This window comes from Arvicanthis niloticus, chromosome 14 (assembly GCF_011762505.2).
Source record: "Arvicanthis niloticus isolate mArvNil1 chromosome 14, mArvNil1.pat.X, whole genome shotgun sequence".
Lineage (NCBI taxonomy): Eukaryota > Metazoa > Chordata > Mammalia > Rodentia > Muridae > Arvicanthis > Arvicanthis niloticus.
In genome coordinates this window covers 22,980,678-22,996,652 of record NC_047671.1, presented here as the reverse complement: position 1 = coordinate 22,996,652, position 15,975 = coordinate 22,980,678, and the positions used below count along the sequence as shown (strand labels likewise).

At 44.2% G+C, this 15,975-nt stretch overlaps 1 protein-coding gene across 1 annotated transcript in view; it reads right to left on the bottom strand.

The window, feature by feature from the left end:
* Positions 1–6,638: 6,638 nt before the first annotated feature.
* Positions 6,639–15,975, bottom strand: part of Ccbe1 (collagen and calcium binding EGF domains 1) — a 238,189-nt gene continuing 228,852 nt past the window's right edge. The window contains exons 8-11 of the mRNA XM_034518499.2: positions 15,245–15,384; positions 15,110–15,145; positions 14,404–14,439; positions 6,639–11,584 (exon numbers count right to left, since the gene is read on the bottom strand). Coding sequence (XP_034374390.1) covers positions 11,351–11,584; positions 14,404–14,439; positions 15,110–15,145; positions 15,245–15,384 — 446 coding nt within the window. The 3' untranslated portion in view covers positions 6,639–11,350. The remainder of the gene's footprint in view (positions 11,585–14,403; positions 14,440–15,109; positions 15,146–15,244; positions 15,385–15,975) is intronic.

Genomic DNA, 15,975 nt, shown 5'->3' with positions numbered 1-15,975 from the left:
CATGGGATTCTCCTCTGTTTTGAAGGCAGATGATTCTGGATTTGGCTGGCCATTTGTCACTTGTGCAGATCTTTGCCAGGTCTGGATCTCCTCTTCACATTCCCCAAGGTCACATTAGATGTGACTCCTTCCATCACAGGCCCCTCGTGCTCAGAGAGGGCAGCGTTTCTGAGGATCTGTGCTAATGGCAACACAGCGGTACATGTCACGGAGACGAAGGAACAGCTCGGGGGTTTTAGACTCACAGCTTCATGGGATTTGTTTGCCTTGTGGTGGGAGAAAATGACATAATAAAATGACTGGCTCAAACCCAGCTCCATGTACAGGTAAAGACAGTTAAAACCCAGTATCTCTAAAGTGACCTCAAAAGCACCAATTAAAAACATGCATTTCTAATCGGCTCTTTAAAAGTCTCATTGGGGATAAAAAAAAAAAAAACAGAGGTTAAACTGAAAGCCCTCTCTCAGTTTGGGCTGTCACTCCTGTCATGCCCCCTTTTAACCTTCCTGCTTCCATCATTAGCCCAATTCTGTTCTGAAAACTTTGAACCTTGTACTGGACTGAAGCCTCGGCTTGTCTCTGCTTCCAGTTCCAGGGATGCCAGGGTTGTGGGAAGGAAGTAGGGGCCTGGTGTTGGGACCCGTCCTGGAGCCCCACATTGGGTGCCAAAATGTTGAGACCCGCCCTGCCCCTCTGCTGGGGATCAGAATGTCCCGGACTGCTCTGCTGCTCTGGTCAGGGTCTAGCAAGAGAGAGAGGGGGTGGGGGGTGGGGCAGAAGGGGAAGAGACTCAAAGAATAGAGACAAGCCAGAGGATCTGTAGTCAAGTCTCGCTTACTGTCGCCCATAGACTATATTTACACCTCCTATTGACCATATTGACTTCTCCTATTGACTTCTCCTATTGACACTATTACAAGGAAGTCCTGGGTATTTATAAGTACAAGCAGGAGAACACAGGTGAGGACGTTTTACCACGTGCACCGTGCAGCTGGGGCCACTAAACAGCAAAACAAGCTATGTGGGATAAACAAGATGTTTGTCAGAGTGTGCTCAGCTGTTGTAGGCTGTTGATAAACAAGTCTCTATCAGGGTATATGGCTCCAGATGGCTGCAAAGATGATAGCTGCTTTCTAGCTGCTTTCTGCTAAAAGTTGGCTCCCAACAGTCTGGTTCTGAGTGTCTGTACCCCACCCCTGCCTCTACTAATTAAATTTCAGGCAAATGGGAGGAGTTAAAGGGCCAGCTTTGAGGATGCTTCAGAGAAAGGCAGCAGATTCCTGGCATTGGGCTTCCACTCTCCTCTTACCTTCATGTCCTTTTATATACAGGCAGGTCCCCTTGTACGCAGCCTGGCCATCACCTATAGTCCCTGAGAAGAGGCTGCTCAGATCAAGCCTCCAATATCACAGGAGCAGCCTTTAGTCTCTATGTACAAGTATGTCACCTCTTGCTGGCGCCCATGCCAAGCACCCCTCTCCATCCTTAAAAGGGCAACCAATCAGACATGCAGACAATCCCATCCTCCTCCTGGGAATGTTCATGCCCAGCCTTGCTATGGAAACAAAGCAGGGACCTGTGAGTTCTTCAGCTCAGCTCCTGTCTCCATGTCTTTCCTCCTGCAGCCTGTGGTCGGATGGGGAGGCAGAGAAACAGGGAGGGAGGGAGGGAGGGAGGGAGGGGAGAGAGAGAGAGAGAGAGAGAGAGAGAGAGAGAGAGAGAGAGAGAGAACTGCATAGAAGCCACCGATTATTCAGCAGCCCCTCAACTGTCCTCTGAATGTGACTTTTAGAATGTGGGTCTTGCTCTTGATTTCCTGCTCTCTTGCCTCTTGCTTCTCTTTCCCTCTCCCTTTCCCCCTCTCTCTGCGTGGTCATGGCTGGTCTCTACTTCTCTACTCTCTCCCTCTCTCTGCCTCTACTACCCTATTAAATTCCCTCCCCATGTCCTGAATAAACTCTATTCTATACTAAAAAAAAAAAAAAAAAAAAAAAAAAAAAGAATGTGTGTCTTCCTGTTGAGTTTTGCTTCCTGCTCTGCGCCTAAAACACAATTTGGCGCTGACATGGAAATTCCATTTCCTGAACAGACCTTATGGAGTTTGCCAAGCTTGTAGGGTCACACTTAGTGAAAGCAGGTAGAGCAGCATCCATCTGGTTCCATCTAATGATGGACCAGCCACTGAGGTGCAACTTTAAGTAGAGTAACCATGGAGCAAACCAAGGATGATGTAGGTGTAACCAAGTTGCTTATTACTCCATAGAGCCAAGACAAAGTACTGTTTTGACACAGCTCAGAGTCACCCTTGCTCTAACAGTATCTGTGTAAGCTATTGCCAGGGCCCAGTTTCATGTATCTGGAACACCCAGATCAAATCATATCAAAGACATTCCTTCCATATCACAGAGATATCTGTAGACAAAACTAGCGTCTATCTGGCTGGTAGCATTGGGTCTCAACCCTCAATGCTAATAGAACAGTCAACAATGCTAATAGAATAAAACCTGGAACAAAAATACATATGCCTGGTGCCTTGGAAGACTGTTTTGAAGGACTCTCTTTTCAAAATGGTTTCCAGCTGTTGTTTTCTCTCCGAATAATCTGAGCCCAATTCTCTTTGTGGCACCTTATTCTCTTCCAGAAGGCAAATCGTCTGCAGACGGTTCTTTGCGTTTCTGTGCGCGATGAGCTGGTTTTGGCTGAGAATTTTACTGAATTGTCAATAAATGATCCTGTCAGTACACTGGAGAACTTTTTCTTCCAAGCGATATAGTTTTTCTATTGCATGGTGTGAGGCAGAAGGCAGTGAGTTCTCTGCAGAAGACTCACATAAAAAGATCCACAGCAGCTTGAAATATGAGTCAGAGCAGGCGCTGCATGTTGCTATGTTACTGTCAGGGAGATGGAGCCAAGGACATGGACATTCACAACTACAGTTGAAAGGCAAGGCCAGGACCCAGGCTGGGGGGAGAGTCAGCCAAGAAGGCAAGGGTCGTGTTTGCTATGTTTCCATTTCCCCCTCAGGGTCTCTCTTCGATTCCTGATACTGTCTTTCCCTGTTCTGGTTGAAACTTTATTTTTTACAAAATGTTACTTGAGAAGGTGGGTTTTTTTTTTTGTTTTATTTTGAGACAGAGTTTCTCCATGTAGCTCTGGCTGTCTTGGAACTCACTCTATAGACCAGGCTGGCTTCAAATTCAGAGATCTTCCTCCCCTCTGCCTCCTGAGTGCTGGGATTAAAGGTGTGTGACACTATACCAGGTTGTTTTAGGGTTGGCCAATTTCCAGGGATTCAAGGGATTTGCTCCAACAATTTCCACTTCTTAGCTATCAAGTTCTGAGGTTTTATTAAATGCTTTATTAAAAAGTGGTGTATTTGGGGTTGGAGTGGCATTTCAACAGGTAGAGAGCTTGCTGCTCTTCTATAGGACCTGAATTTAGTTCCCAGAACCTATGCCACGTGGATCTGACACTTTCCCCTGGCCTCTGAGGGCGCTGCACATACATGGCGTCTAGGCACACAGACACCCTTGCACATACATAAATAACTCTTAAAAGCGGTGTGTTTGCATAAAATCCCTTTGTATCTCTACATTACTTACATACGCGGCAGAGTGAAGTACTGTGTAAATAAATGGACTGCTTAGAGAAGGGTAAGAAGAAAGTCTGCACATACCCAGTACAGACACAAAGTATTTTCCTGAACATTTTAGATCCTCAGTTGAATCCACAGACATGGGAGAAAATCACACCTTTAAAAAAAAGTGGCAAAGGGACTGAGTAATCAGGATATAATAGCCATATGTGAATTCCCAACTCCTATCAGAGTGGCAAATTAATCATTTTGCTCTGCTTGTGTGCAATGTTTGGAGCATACATTCCCACGAGAGAGATGTGTCTTTGCTACATACAGCTCATGTTGTGAATACATCATAGCACTTGGGAGCTTGCAAGAATGCAAACCTCAAACCCTTCCAGTCAGTGTTCATTTTCATAAAGATCTGGAGATAATTATGTGTACAGTTAAGTTTGAGGGGGACTGACTTAGTCAAGTGGTCTTCAAGTTATGGGCTGCCACCCATCAGTAAGTCACAAAGACGGTTCATAGGCGTGACCCAAATGAAAAACAATTGTGTAGAGAAAACATGGGAATGTAGTCTATACAGTAAGAATATACATTGTGAGATGTTTACTTCAATTATATATGTATGTGTTAGCACTTTGTATAAACTATGCTTTCTCAGTAGGTCATGCTTGGATGCATCTGAAAACCACTGAAGTTATGATCTGTCTGGTCACTCCTCAAGACATTCTGTGCTTTACCCTGTCATCACGTTAACTCACCAGACCACTATCTGCTGAGTAAGAGCCCTGTCTGTGCAGAGAGAGAATCAGCACATGCTTCAGTGGCCCACACTGCACACAGCTCAATGTGAAATGTGTTGGTAATGGCTGTTAATAAGGAATTGGCATAAAAACTATCTCGAACAATTGCATGTTTACTTGTAATAGACGATTTCTTTCTATTTTTTTTATTAATCATCCCATTTGTTTACATCTCAAATGATATCCCACCTCCCAGTTACCCCTACACAAACTCCTCACCTCATATCTCCCTTCCCCTTTGCTTCTATGAGGGTGCTACCTCACACCCACTCCCACCCCACTGCTCTAGCATTTCCCTACATTGGGGCATTGAACCTCCACAGGACCAAGACTTTCCCCTCCCATTGATGTCAGACAAGGTCATCCTGTACTATATTCATATCTGGAGCCATGGATTCCTCCCTATACACTCCTTGGTTGGTGGACTAGTCCCTGGGAGCACTGGGTGGTCCAGCCAGGGGGTTGCAATCCCCCTCTGCTCCTCCAGTCCTTCCACCAGCTCCCCCAACTAGGGAACTTGAGCTCAGTCTGATGGTTGGCTCCAAGCATCCACATCTGCATTGGTCAGTTGCTGGCAGAACCTCCCAAGGAACAGCCACACTAGGTTTCTGTCAGCAAGCACCTCTTAGCAACAGTAGCAGTGTCCAGGTTTGGAGAATAGACTATTTCTTAAATCTATTCTGTTTTCTCCCTTTGAGTCTTCCCCTTTTAAAGACTTTAAAGTCTTGACTTCAAGTTACCTTTGGGGAATAACTGCATTAATTTTGCTATTGTTTTTTCTTTACTACCAAGGACAATCTTAACAGCCTTACTTATACATTTCTCAGATGCAGAAGGTCAGAAAGGTTGTCAACCCAGTATAGATTACAGCACTGGGAAGCAAATGGCCCTATGTGGTCTTGTTGGCACATTTTCCTTCTGTTATCTTCTGCACCATGGCAGCCTTTTATGTGATTCCCAATTGGGGAAAGAATGTGTATATGTCTTAGTTAGGGTTTTACTGCTGTGAACAGACACCATGACCAAGGCAACATTTAATTGGGACAATTGTGTGTAGATAAGGAAAGCATTTAATTGGGGCTGGCTTACAGGTTCAGAGGTTCAGTTCATTATCTTCAAGGTGGGAGCATGGCAGTATCCAGGTAGGCATGGTGCAGGAAGGAGCTGAGAGTTCTACATCTTTATCTGAAGGCCACAGGAGAAGACTGGCTTCTAGGCAGCTAGGATGAGGGTCTTAAAGCCCACACCCACAGTGACACATACTCCAACAGGCCACACCTCCAAATAGTGCCACTCCCTGGGCCTAGTATTTTCAAACCATGACAGTGTATGTCTGTGATACATATACAGAGTCAACAAACAGAGTTATTGAATGTTCTGAAATACACCCTTTTTTGGAAATGTTTTTAGCTTTGTGGCAGTAGTCAAGATAAATTAACTCTCAGGATATGTGGCACAATAAAGACACCTACCATAGAGTTTTGTGAAGAATAAATGTTAGTTAAATCTAATTTATTCAACTCTTTCTGTATATTTAGAGTTGTGGCATATGCCACCAAGAGAGGAAAGTAAAGTTCTTGTGTGTGTGTGTAAATATCAGTGTATGCACTCATATGTGTTTGTATGTATGTGTGCATGTGTGTAAATATCAGTGTATGTACTCATATGTGTTTGTATGTATGTGTGCATGCATGCAAATGGGGGCCAAAGGTCAATAGAGGGTGTCTTCCTCAATCATTTTCACATTATTTTTTGAAATAAGGTCTCTAACTGAACCGGAAGCAAGCCTCAAGGATTTTCTTGACTCCACCTCCCCTGGGCTGGGATTACAGATGCATACTGCAGCACCTGGCTTTTTATATGGGCGCTGGGGATCTGAACTTGAGTTCTTATGCTTGCATGGCAAACATTTTTACCAACTAAGCCATCTCCTCATCCATCCCAGGACCCCTTAATCTAGGAAGGAGGAAGATGGATAGGTACTTAGTTCTCAGAGAGGCTGACAATCAACAAGGAAGCAGCCATGTCTGCTTTCTGACTACAGGTGCAGTGTCATCAGCCTCTGTGGTGCTTGTAACCATGATTTCCCACTGTGACAAGTATCTCTCAAACCCTAAGGGGGGGACTTCCTTAAGTTTCCTGTGTCAGACATTCTGGCATACAATGAGAAAAGTAATGGATGCACCATATTCAGTTGGCCAGAGGATGACTCCTTTTACATCAGTGCCAGGACAAAACACAGGAGAACCACGTAAGAAAAATAACTTTGTTATTACGCATATACAGTCATACAAACACACTTCATAGTATTACATCCATGACTGTTGGTATATCAGTTTGACTTTCATAAGACCTGATATAAATAATGGACAGAGATACTGAAGTATATGACCAGTTATTGAGAAATAAAAACAGACTCAAGAACCACTCAGGGAACAAGCTCTGGGAATTGAACAAAACACGCCTAGCTCCCCAAGGGATGTATAACCCATATGTCCTTTTCTATAGTTTTTCTATGATGGTAACAGTTGTAGGAAGAATATATAAAGCACACCATTTCAACTTTATCAATTATAGCCCTTAAAAAATCCAAATAGAAAATTATTTTTGACACATTGTGAAACATACATGATTACTGTGTCAGGAAATGGCCCATGTGTTTCCCTGAATAGAATAGAGGTCTCTATTTTAGTAATTGTTTGGCTCAGATTCCAGCCAATAGCTTTCCCTTTTAGAACAGTTGTCTGGAAGATAAGCTTGCAGAAGGAGGCTCCTGAGGCTGTCTCTGTGAGTCTGGGAAGAGGAGGAAAATGATGCACAAAATAAGACACAGGGTTGCTTCCTGAGACCTCAAGGTCAAGTTTGATCCCTGGTCATGAAGAAGCTCTGTACCAACAGAAGTTGGCACCTCAGAAGTGCCTGATAGTGGCACTTCTGAGGCCAAGGATGTTCACAACCTTGGAAAGGGAACATGACCTACCTGGGTCTACCAGGGTGCTCTGCACCTGGCCTTTGATGGGGCCAATACTTCTTCCTTCCCTCCAAGATCATTGGGCACTTATTATTTTCCTGTTGGACAATGGACTAACTCTACACGGCAATATGGCTTTATTTAATTCTGTAGCAAGTATTGGAAAGTAACATAGAAAGCAAGAAAAGGCAGCATCCTCTTTGCACCCACTCCTTTAAAAGACTTTACTTGCGATTCTGTGTTTGTGTGCGTGCACATGAGTGCAGGTGCTATGGAAGCCAGAAGAGGGCGACAGATCACCTGGACCTGGGCTTATAGGAGTTTGTGAGCTGCCTGAGGCAGGAGCTGGAAACTGAGCTCTGCATCTTTGGAAAAGCAGCAAGCATCCTTAACCTCTGAGCCATCTCTTCAGTCCTCTTCTAGTTATTATTATTTATTATTATTATTATTATTATTATCATCATCATCATCATCACTTTGAGATAGGCTCTCAGGTAGACCAGGCTGGCATCATACTTATTACATAGCTGAGGTTGACCTTGAACTTCCCATCTGTCTATCTCTGCTTCTCAGGTGCTGGGATTACACATGTTTACCACTACACCTGGCTCCCAACACTTATCTGGCACAGGAAAGCTGCTTATTTTCCCTCTGGAACTGGAAAATTCAGTTTTCCTGAACTAAAATGAAAGTCTTCTTTATATTAGTCTCAGTGAATTTTTATTCTCATCCACTTTATAAATACAGAAGCAATTCACAACCAAGTCTTAACTTATGGAAATATTAGAAAAGTTGAACATTTCTACTAAAGGGTTGAAGGGAGTATAAAAAACAAAAACATTTTCCCCATGAGATATGAAGTGACTCGGTACATCTGTTCTGAACTGTCCTTCCTCCCAAAGGCCTTTATTGTCATCATGTAATCACCACCACCACCACCACCAAGATCGCCATCATCATCATCATCATCATCATCATCATCATCATCATCATCACTTTGAGAAAGGCTCTCAGGTAGCCCAGGCTGGCCTCATACTTGTTACATAGCTGAGGTTGACCTTGAACTTCCCATCTATCTATCTCTACTTCTCAGGTGCTGGGATTACATGTGTCTACCACCACACTTGGCTCTCAATACTTATTTGGCACAGGAAAGCTGCTTATTTTTCCCACTGGAACTGGAAATACCTATGGTATTTTGTGCAGAAGTTTGTTTAGATAGAAAATTTTAATTTTTCTATCCACAACTATAAGAAATGTGAGCAATGATGCCTTATTACTAAAATCTGTAATCTGGACAAGTAGAGGACAGGCTTTGGTCTTGTAGTTAGTTAGTCCAAGTTTTGAAAATCTGAGGAGTAATGATTATCTAAATTGGCATGGCCTATTGAGCATACCAAGGTTAGGAAATACAGGCTATTATGTTTCCTGGAGATAATTACCTAGACAGACTCATGGATCCCAGATATTGTGACTTTGACTTTGCTTTTTTAGTACAGTATCCTGGCCTCTGCCCAAGCATGGAGTGTGCTTGTGTTTTTACCAGCATTTGGCAATAAAGATTATATTTCTACATACATTTCACTGTCTAAAAAAAAGTAGACATAAAAAGTAGTTATAAAATTCCTCATAAAAAAAGATAGACATAATCACTGCTCACAGAGCTCGTGCACAGTTTTGGGAATTCATCCATCCACACCCTTTAAATGATGGGTTCTATAAGCAGGCAAGCACTAAATAGATTCCAGGTGGCACTTGACTGTGGTTACATCCAACTCTTCAGGAAGCCATGGTTGACAAGGCCATCTGTGGTGATGATGCTCAGCTTCGGAAGAGACTGAGGGGGAAGGAGGGACAGACAGCAAGCAAGCAGTGCAAGTGTGTGCTTGCCTTCATCATGAACTGCTGGTGGACAGCCCCTGGGGATTTTAGCATGAGTGCATGGGAATCATAGGAATCCTGTTTCTCTAACAGGATCTTCTATATCTTCTATAGGAAGATAGGCAGGCAAGCAGGGAGAAGAAGGAGGAGGGGTGGAGAGAGGGAACTAAGGAAGGAAAAAGGGAAGGAAGGAAGTAGGTAGGAAAGGAGGGAAGGGAGTGGAGGGAAAGCACTAAGGAAGGAAGGAGAAAGGAAGGGAGGGAGGAAAGAAGGAAGGAAGCAAGAAAGAGAATTGAAGGGAGAGGTGGAGAGAGAGAAAGGCAGGGAAGCAAGGACAGGGATAGAGGAAAAGAAGGAGAAAAGAGACAAAGGAAGAGGAGAGGAAAAGAGAAAAGAAAGGGAAGGGAAGAGAACCAGGAGACAGGGATGAGAGGGGAGGGAGCTAGGGGGAAGGGAAGTGAGAGACCACTAGGCTCCGGCTGGCTCTGTAGACAGAGACCCTTCTCATTGCTCAGAAAGCAGAGTAGATGGTACAGTGCTGTGCAAACCAAATAACAGTTTTCTTCCAACAAGCTGTCACAGTAGGAGTGGGGAGAAGATGGAAGCTTAAGTGATATAGGGAAAAGACAAATGCAAATGCAAACTTCTGAGGAGAAATCTAAGGGAACACTGCAGGATAGCAAACAGAGACCCTGGTGGGGGTGACCATGCAAGCAAGATCAAGGAGCATGCCACACACCCAAGGAGAGAGTGTTCACTAAGGAACCTGGTAGCCAATCCCCAAAACAAGGACTCAGAGACACCAAGAAGCAACCTGCTGGCCTCTTGCTCCTGTCTGGGAACATGATTCCCTGGGGATCCAGAAGTACTCCAAGAAAGGACTCAGGGAGACATTGGGAAATGTGCTTGTCCCCAAGCCATTTCCACCTGGCCCAAGACAAAAAGTCAAGAAGACCTAGAACAGGGATCTTAACCAAATCAGGGGGAAATAGTGGAAAACTATTACAAGTTAGCAAAACCTTCTCCTCCTTCTCTATCTCAGGGACCAACCGCTCTGATGTGCGTTAGTCCAAGTGGAAAAGCTTGGCTGACCCTCGATGAGGACTTCAAGTTTCTTAAGAGCAGATTAATCTGTCCCTGGTGATCTGGTTTTAATGAAGCACCTCTCAATGTTCCCCCCACCCCCTGCTATCCTTGGCCAAGATTCCAGGCCAGTAACTTCCCTCCAGCCTTGATGCAGCCTGGATCAGGGCCTGCTGGCAGGTCTGGTCACCTTGTCAGTGCCAGGGCATCTCGCACTTTTCGAAGTCAGTCATCTTATTCCACAAATCATCAACATGTATAGAGGGGGACAATTCTTTTGACCAAAAAGCCTTCAACTGTCCTGGCCTCCAGGAGCTCTCTGTTGTATAGGGTGTTTCATCACCCAAGGCCCCTAGAAAACACGATCCAGCCCTACAAACAAAGGAGCTGCCATTTCCATGTAGGATTTGCGCGAATCGATGATTGTCGAATCTGAATTTTAAATTGTGGCAACCCATGTGACAAGAAATATAAGGCTATTTCTCTATCTCTCTGAACATATTCTTTCCAGTTTCTAATTTCTGTAACCAAATTTAAAGACAAACAAACAAATAAACATCAAGCTGGGAAATAGGATGCAGAATTCAAAATCTGTGACATTGATAAGGAAAGTCATGTCCTACCAATGTCATTCTCCACAGTTCCACGCTCCTCTCCCCACAAATGAAAAGCCTTACTCCTGACAGTAGAGAATGAATAGTCAAATATTTGAGCATAATTTTCTTTTTAGAAGGAACCTTACACTTCTAAGAACCCTCATTGCTATTCCCCCCTCTTCTGCACTCTGCCAAAGTTTAAGATTCTGTGGGAGCGATGAACTCAGAAATCTAAAAGCTCTTGAAACACTAGGATGTCAAAGAAAGCCCTGATGTCAACCACCTATTGGTTCTTCAAGAACAGCAGGTTAACCCATCACATCCTCCCACTGCTAGTGTGATCCGCAGGAAACTTGGAAAACAGGGTTTGGCAACAGAGTAAGGGAAGGCCGAAGGCATGCTTCTCTTCTAGTGGCGTGAAGATATGAATGTGCTATGGATAAAAGTTTCTTGGGGCCTCGGAGTCCCTTGTTTCAGTTCTTCTGGAGTAGTCATCTCCAGACCCAAAGTCCAGCGTCTCTGGGTAGCTGGAGAATTCCTGAGGAAGGGGGAAGTCCTCGGCAGAAGAGTGAGTCCGGTGTCCGAACACCTTCTCCTGCAGCTCCGCGATGTCATTTCGAATGTCGGCCAGCACAAGCAGCAGGAAGTCGAAAGAACCCGGGGGTCCCTGTGCACATGGGAAGAATCAAAGCTGTGCAGTTACTCATGGCAGGAGCATTCAGCCCAGTTCTGCCACCCATGAGTCCTGCTGCTTGACAGTGACTACCTTCTAACCAATTCTGTAACCTAAATAGACTCAAGGACTGTATGAGCAGTTGGGGACCCTCTCCTCTCACATGACACTAGTGACACAGTCACCTCTCCTTTCTCAGGGAGAGATTCCACAGACACCCAGAAGTCAGACAGAGGTCAACAGGTTGAAGTCCTGCTGGATTTGAGTCAACCTTTTCCATGCTGTGTGACCATGGCAAATGACCTGATTTCTATTCGTTAAGCTTTTCCCACCTGTAAAACGCAGACTCAACATCGAAGGTGCCCACCGGGTCCATAGGTGGACATTTAAATGGGGTGCAAAGGGCTTAAAGACAACGACTAGTTCTGATGTTTTCTGTTCTCCCTTAAAAATAAAATTATTAATACGTTTGTAAGATGGAGAACTAAATGAAACAGAGAGTGTGTTGTTCCTTATTGTCTACCCTTCTCGTCTAGAAAGATCCAAATCAAACCTTCCAACTTCTATTATTAGGCATTCTTCATCACGTATAATATTTGGTAAGCTTTAATATTCATGTTTTGCTATGAAGCATGGTCCACAGGAAAAAATAAACTAAAGTATGTAAGCATGCATGTTCTGAGTCCATGAGCATTTAAAGGTAAGATCATTATCAACATCCAAGATGGGTGCCATTCAGCAGCTTCTACCTCAGAAGCTGCAAGAGACACCATAACACACTGAGATGGAACATTCTGATGTCACCCCACCATGCACATACAGGGGGTATAGCAAATCATAGCCCAGTGTGTAGATAAGGAAGAAATGTCAACAGATGCTAGGTAAAAGCCTTTAGTTAGAAAGCTGATAGGAGCAAGAGGTGAGGTGACAACCCAGGTCTCTTGGTCCTTCCTCAGAACATATATCCACTTCTCTAGAAGTAGCAGACTTGTTTGCATTTTCTTATGTTTCTGCTCATTTTTATCTCCCAGATATTGTGCATATATATACATCAAATGTTTTCCTAATCCCAGAGATATTTTTTTTCCTTTTTTATTGGAGCCAGTGGTCATTTGACAATATATTTGTGTGTGTGTGTGTGTGTGTGTGTGTGTGTGTGTGTGTGTATTGGTTTCAATGAGAATGTCACTAATAGCCTCATACGTTTGAACACTAGGTCCTCAGTTTGTGGGATTGTTTGGGAAGGATTAGGAGGTGTGGTGTGGTATTATTGGAGGAAGTGTATTACTGGAGGGGCAGACTTGGAGGTTTCAAAAGCCCACACAATTCCTAGGTAGCTCTTTGCCTTGTGCTTGTAGGTCAACTGTAAGCTCTCAGCTACTGCTTTAGTGCTATGCCTGCCTGCCTGCCTGCCTGCTGCCATGCTCCCTACCATACTGGTCATGGCTTCCAACCCTCTAAAACTGTAAGTCAATTAAATGCTTTCTTTTATAAGTTGTTTTGGTCATGATATTTTAGCAATAAAAAAGTAATTAAGTCAGAAACTAGTACCACTGGGTGGACTATTGCTGTGTGGTATTTGGAGGAATATAGGAAGATTAGGGGACTTTGGAATATGAAAGCTGTTGAATTCTATAAGCAGAGCTTAAAGGGCCAGTCTCAGTAGGAGCTTGGAAGGCATTGCTCCAGTTCAAGAGAGTTCAGAGAGGAACAATATTAGCACCTGGGCTAGAGGCCACTCTTGTGGTATTTTAGCAAAGAGTTTGGCTGCTTTCTGCCTTTGTCTTAACATTTTTGCCTGAGGCAAAATTGCAAACAATGGATTAATTTCTCTGGCAGAGGAGATTTCAAGACAGCCTAATACGGACTCTCTTGCGTGGTTCTTCGTAATCATCTTGTGGAAGTTTCTGCAGTGAAAATGAGCAAGCAGGGCAAAAAAAGAAAGGCAAATATACAGGTGGGAAAGAAAAGGAATATCAGGAAATTTAATGTTGAAGCCAAAGCATATGATGAAAGAGATAAGGAGAGTCCTGATGGAAAATGAAATAAGGGGAGTGGTGTCCTCAGGGTCAAGACTCCACCCAGCTAATTCTGCAAGGCCCAAGGAACTAGCTGCTCCTCAAGAGCTACAACTAAACACAACTTGATGCAAATGTAATTCAGTGCAGGGCGGGAGGGGGGAGTGGGAGGGCTCCATCCCGAGCAGTTCACAGAATGTGGCAGCTTCAGCTGCGTGATTCTGGTTTTTAGATTTAGAAAGGATGCAGGAGTAAAAGGATTATGGAATCTCCCTTCACAGTTAAGGAGAGATGCTGAGGAGGTCAAATGTCTGGCATGGAGGTCCTGAGAGGTCCCTGTATGAAGCTGTGCGTATGAAGCCTAAGAATATGTGTTGGAAACTGCAGGATGTTAGAGGTACCAAAGCTGTGGAATGTCTACCAGGGAGATGAATACTGGGAGAGGAACCAGCCTGAGAGAGTAGCTATAGTCAACAAAACTGCAAGGGCAGAGCCATCAGCCCTTTGACATCAGAGGTGGAGCTACAGGACTTGTAGTTTGCTTTGCTGGGTTTCCATCCTGCTTTGGTCCAGTATTTCTTCACTGTGCCTCCATTCATCCTTCCAGAATGGAAATGTGTGCCATTGTGTGTTGGAAACATGTAATTTGTTTTCTCCTCAGCTCTTCTTTTGAACATCTTATGATGCATCTTTCAAACATCTTATGATCTCACCAGCCCCACTCTACCATTTTATGAGTGCCATGCCCCTGTGAGCCACACCCACCAGCTAAGCAGGACAGACAATGCAACTTACCGGAGACCCTGGGGGCCCAGGTGCTCCTCTCTCTCCCTAAAACCAAAGTGGAAGGGTTAGCATTCTGAAACATGCAGATAGAAACACCACAGTCTCTGGTTAGACATCCACAACCATACTCCTTCGGGAAATAAGCTTTTTTTTTTTTTTGTACAGGAAATAAATTTGGAGTAGAACCTGGGCCCAAGGGACCTTTTATTGGAACCAGCAAGATTGGGTGGAGTGGCTCAGCTGTATATATATTTTTTTCAAACCAGAGCTGATTAGGACTCTTGTTTTTCTAGGCAATGTGTGAAACACCAAGCTTTCAAAGTAAGTCATACTGACTGTTCTATGAGACAGGCAGCAGTTAGCTTTGAACAGGGAAGCCACCACTTATGTAGAATGGAGTGAGGCCATTCTAAAAAACATAGATTAGTGAGAAACAGCAGTGTGATCATCACTACCCAGAGGCTTAAGCCACAACACCCAGCTTAAAATTCCTTCCTCCGCCCACACTGTTATGTGTGCTCCAAAGGTTTAGGATTCTCAGGCATTATAGATTGTGGGGTTGGCCAGGTTTGCCTCTGTCCACCTGTGTATCTGTGCTTCAACTTTGCTACATGCAGCATAGGGAAGGGAACTAGGGAACTATGGTTGGTTGAGCTTCATTGGATGTCACAATGGATAGAAACAGACCTCGTTAAGGACCATTTATAAGACTCACCTTGGAGCCATGTCTTCCTGGTGCTCCTGGTGGACCCTAGAAGACACGAGCACATGATGATTTAATTCAAAAAGGGGGGGGGGCAAGATCACACAATCCCCTCAATATTACATTAATCTCAGAGAAGATACTGACCACAGGGCCCCTCCGGCCTTGCTTAATATGAGATAGGTCAGGGGATGGTCCCATAGGTCCCATTGAACCCCGTGGGCCTGGCTGTCCAGGAGGGCCTGGCATACCGGGAAATCCGGGGCTCCCCTTGGGTCCTGGTGAGCCTGTAATCAAGAAAACCTTATTAGTACTCAGCTCATAATAAGGACAACTACAGAGTCTAGAAGTCACTGTAGACTTTTCTCCTAACTCTGCTCTTTGCCTTGTGGTATTTATATTAATGTGCCTGTGGGAATTCAAACTCAACACAATTAAAAGTGGTGTCACCTTTCTCTCTTTATTAGAGCCTCTGTCACCCATCTGCCCAAGTGAGAAACTTGAGAATCTTCCTACAGTAGATCCCTAGTTCCACAACTAGCTTACTCAGTCAGTGATCTACATGCCTTACCTCCTTAAGTATGTCCTGCTGTTGGCCTCTCTGCTCCTGAATCACAGAAGTATATAATGTTATCTAAAGAGTGCTTAAGAGAATAAGGTTTGGGGATCTCAGAGATGACTCAGTGGATAAAGCACACTTTCTGCATAAGAATGAAGGCCCACGTTCAGATGCATAGCGCCCATGCAAAAGTTTGCTGTGGTGGTGCATGTCTATAAACTGAGTCCCAGGGGATGAGTGGGTCAACATATAGGACCCATTCCTATAGTGACACCAAGTCCTATGTAAGAGCCAAGATGTTAACCTTTGTTCTTCATGT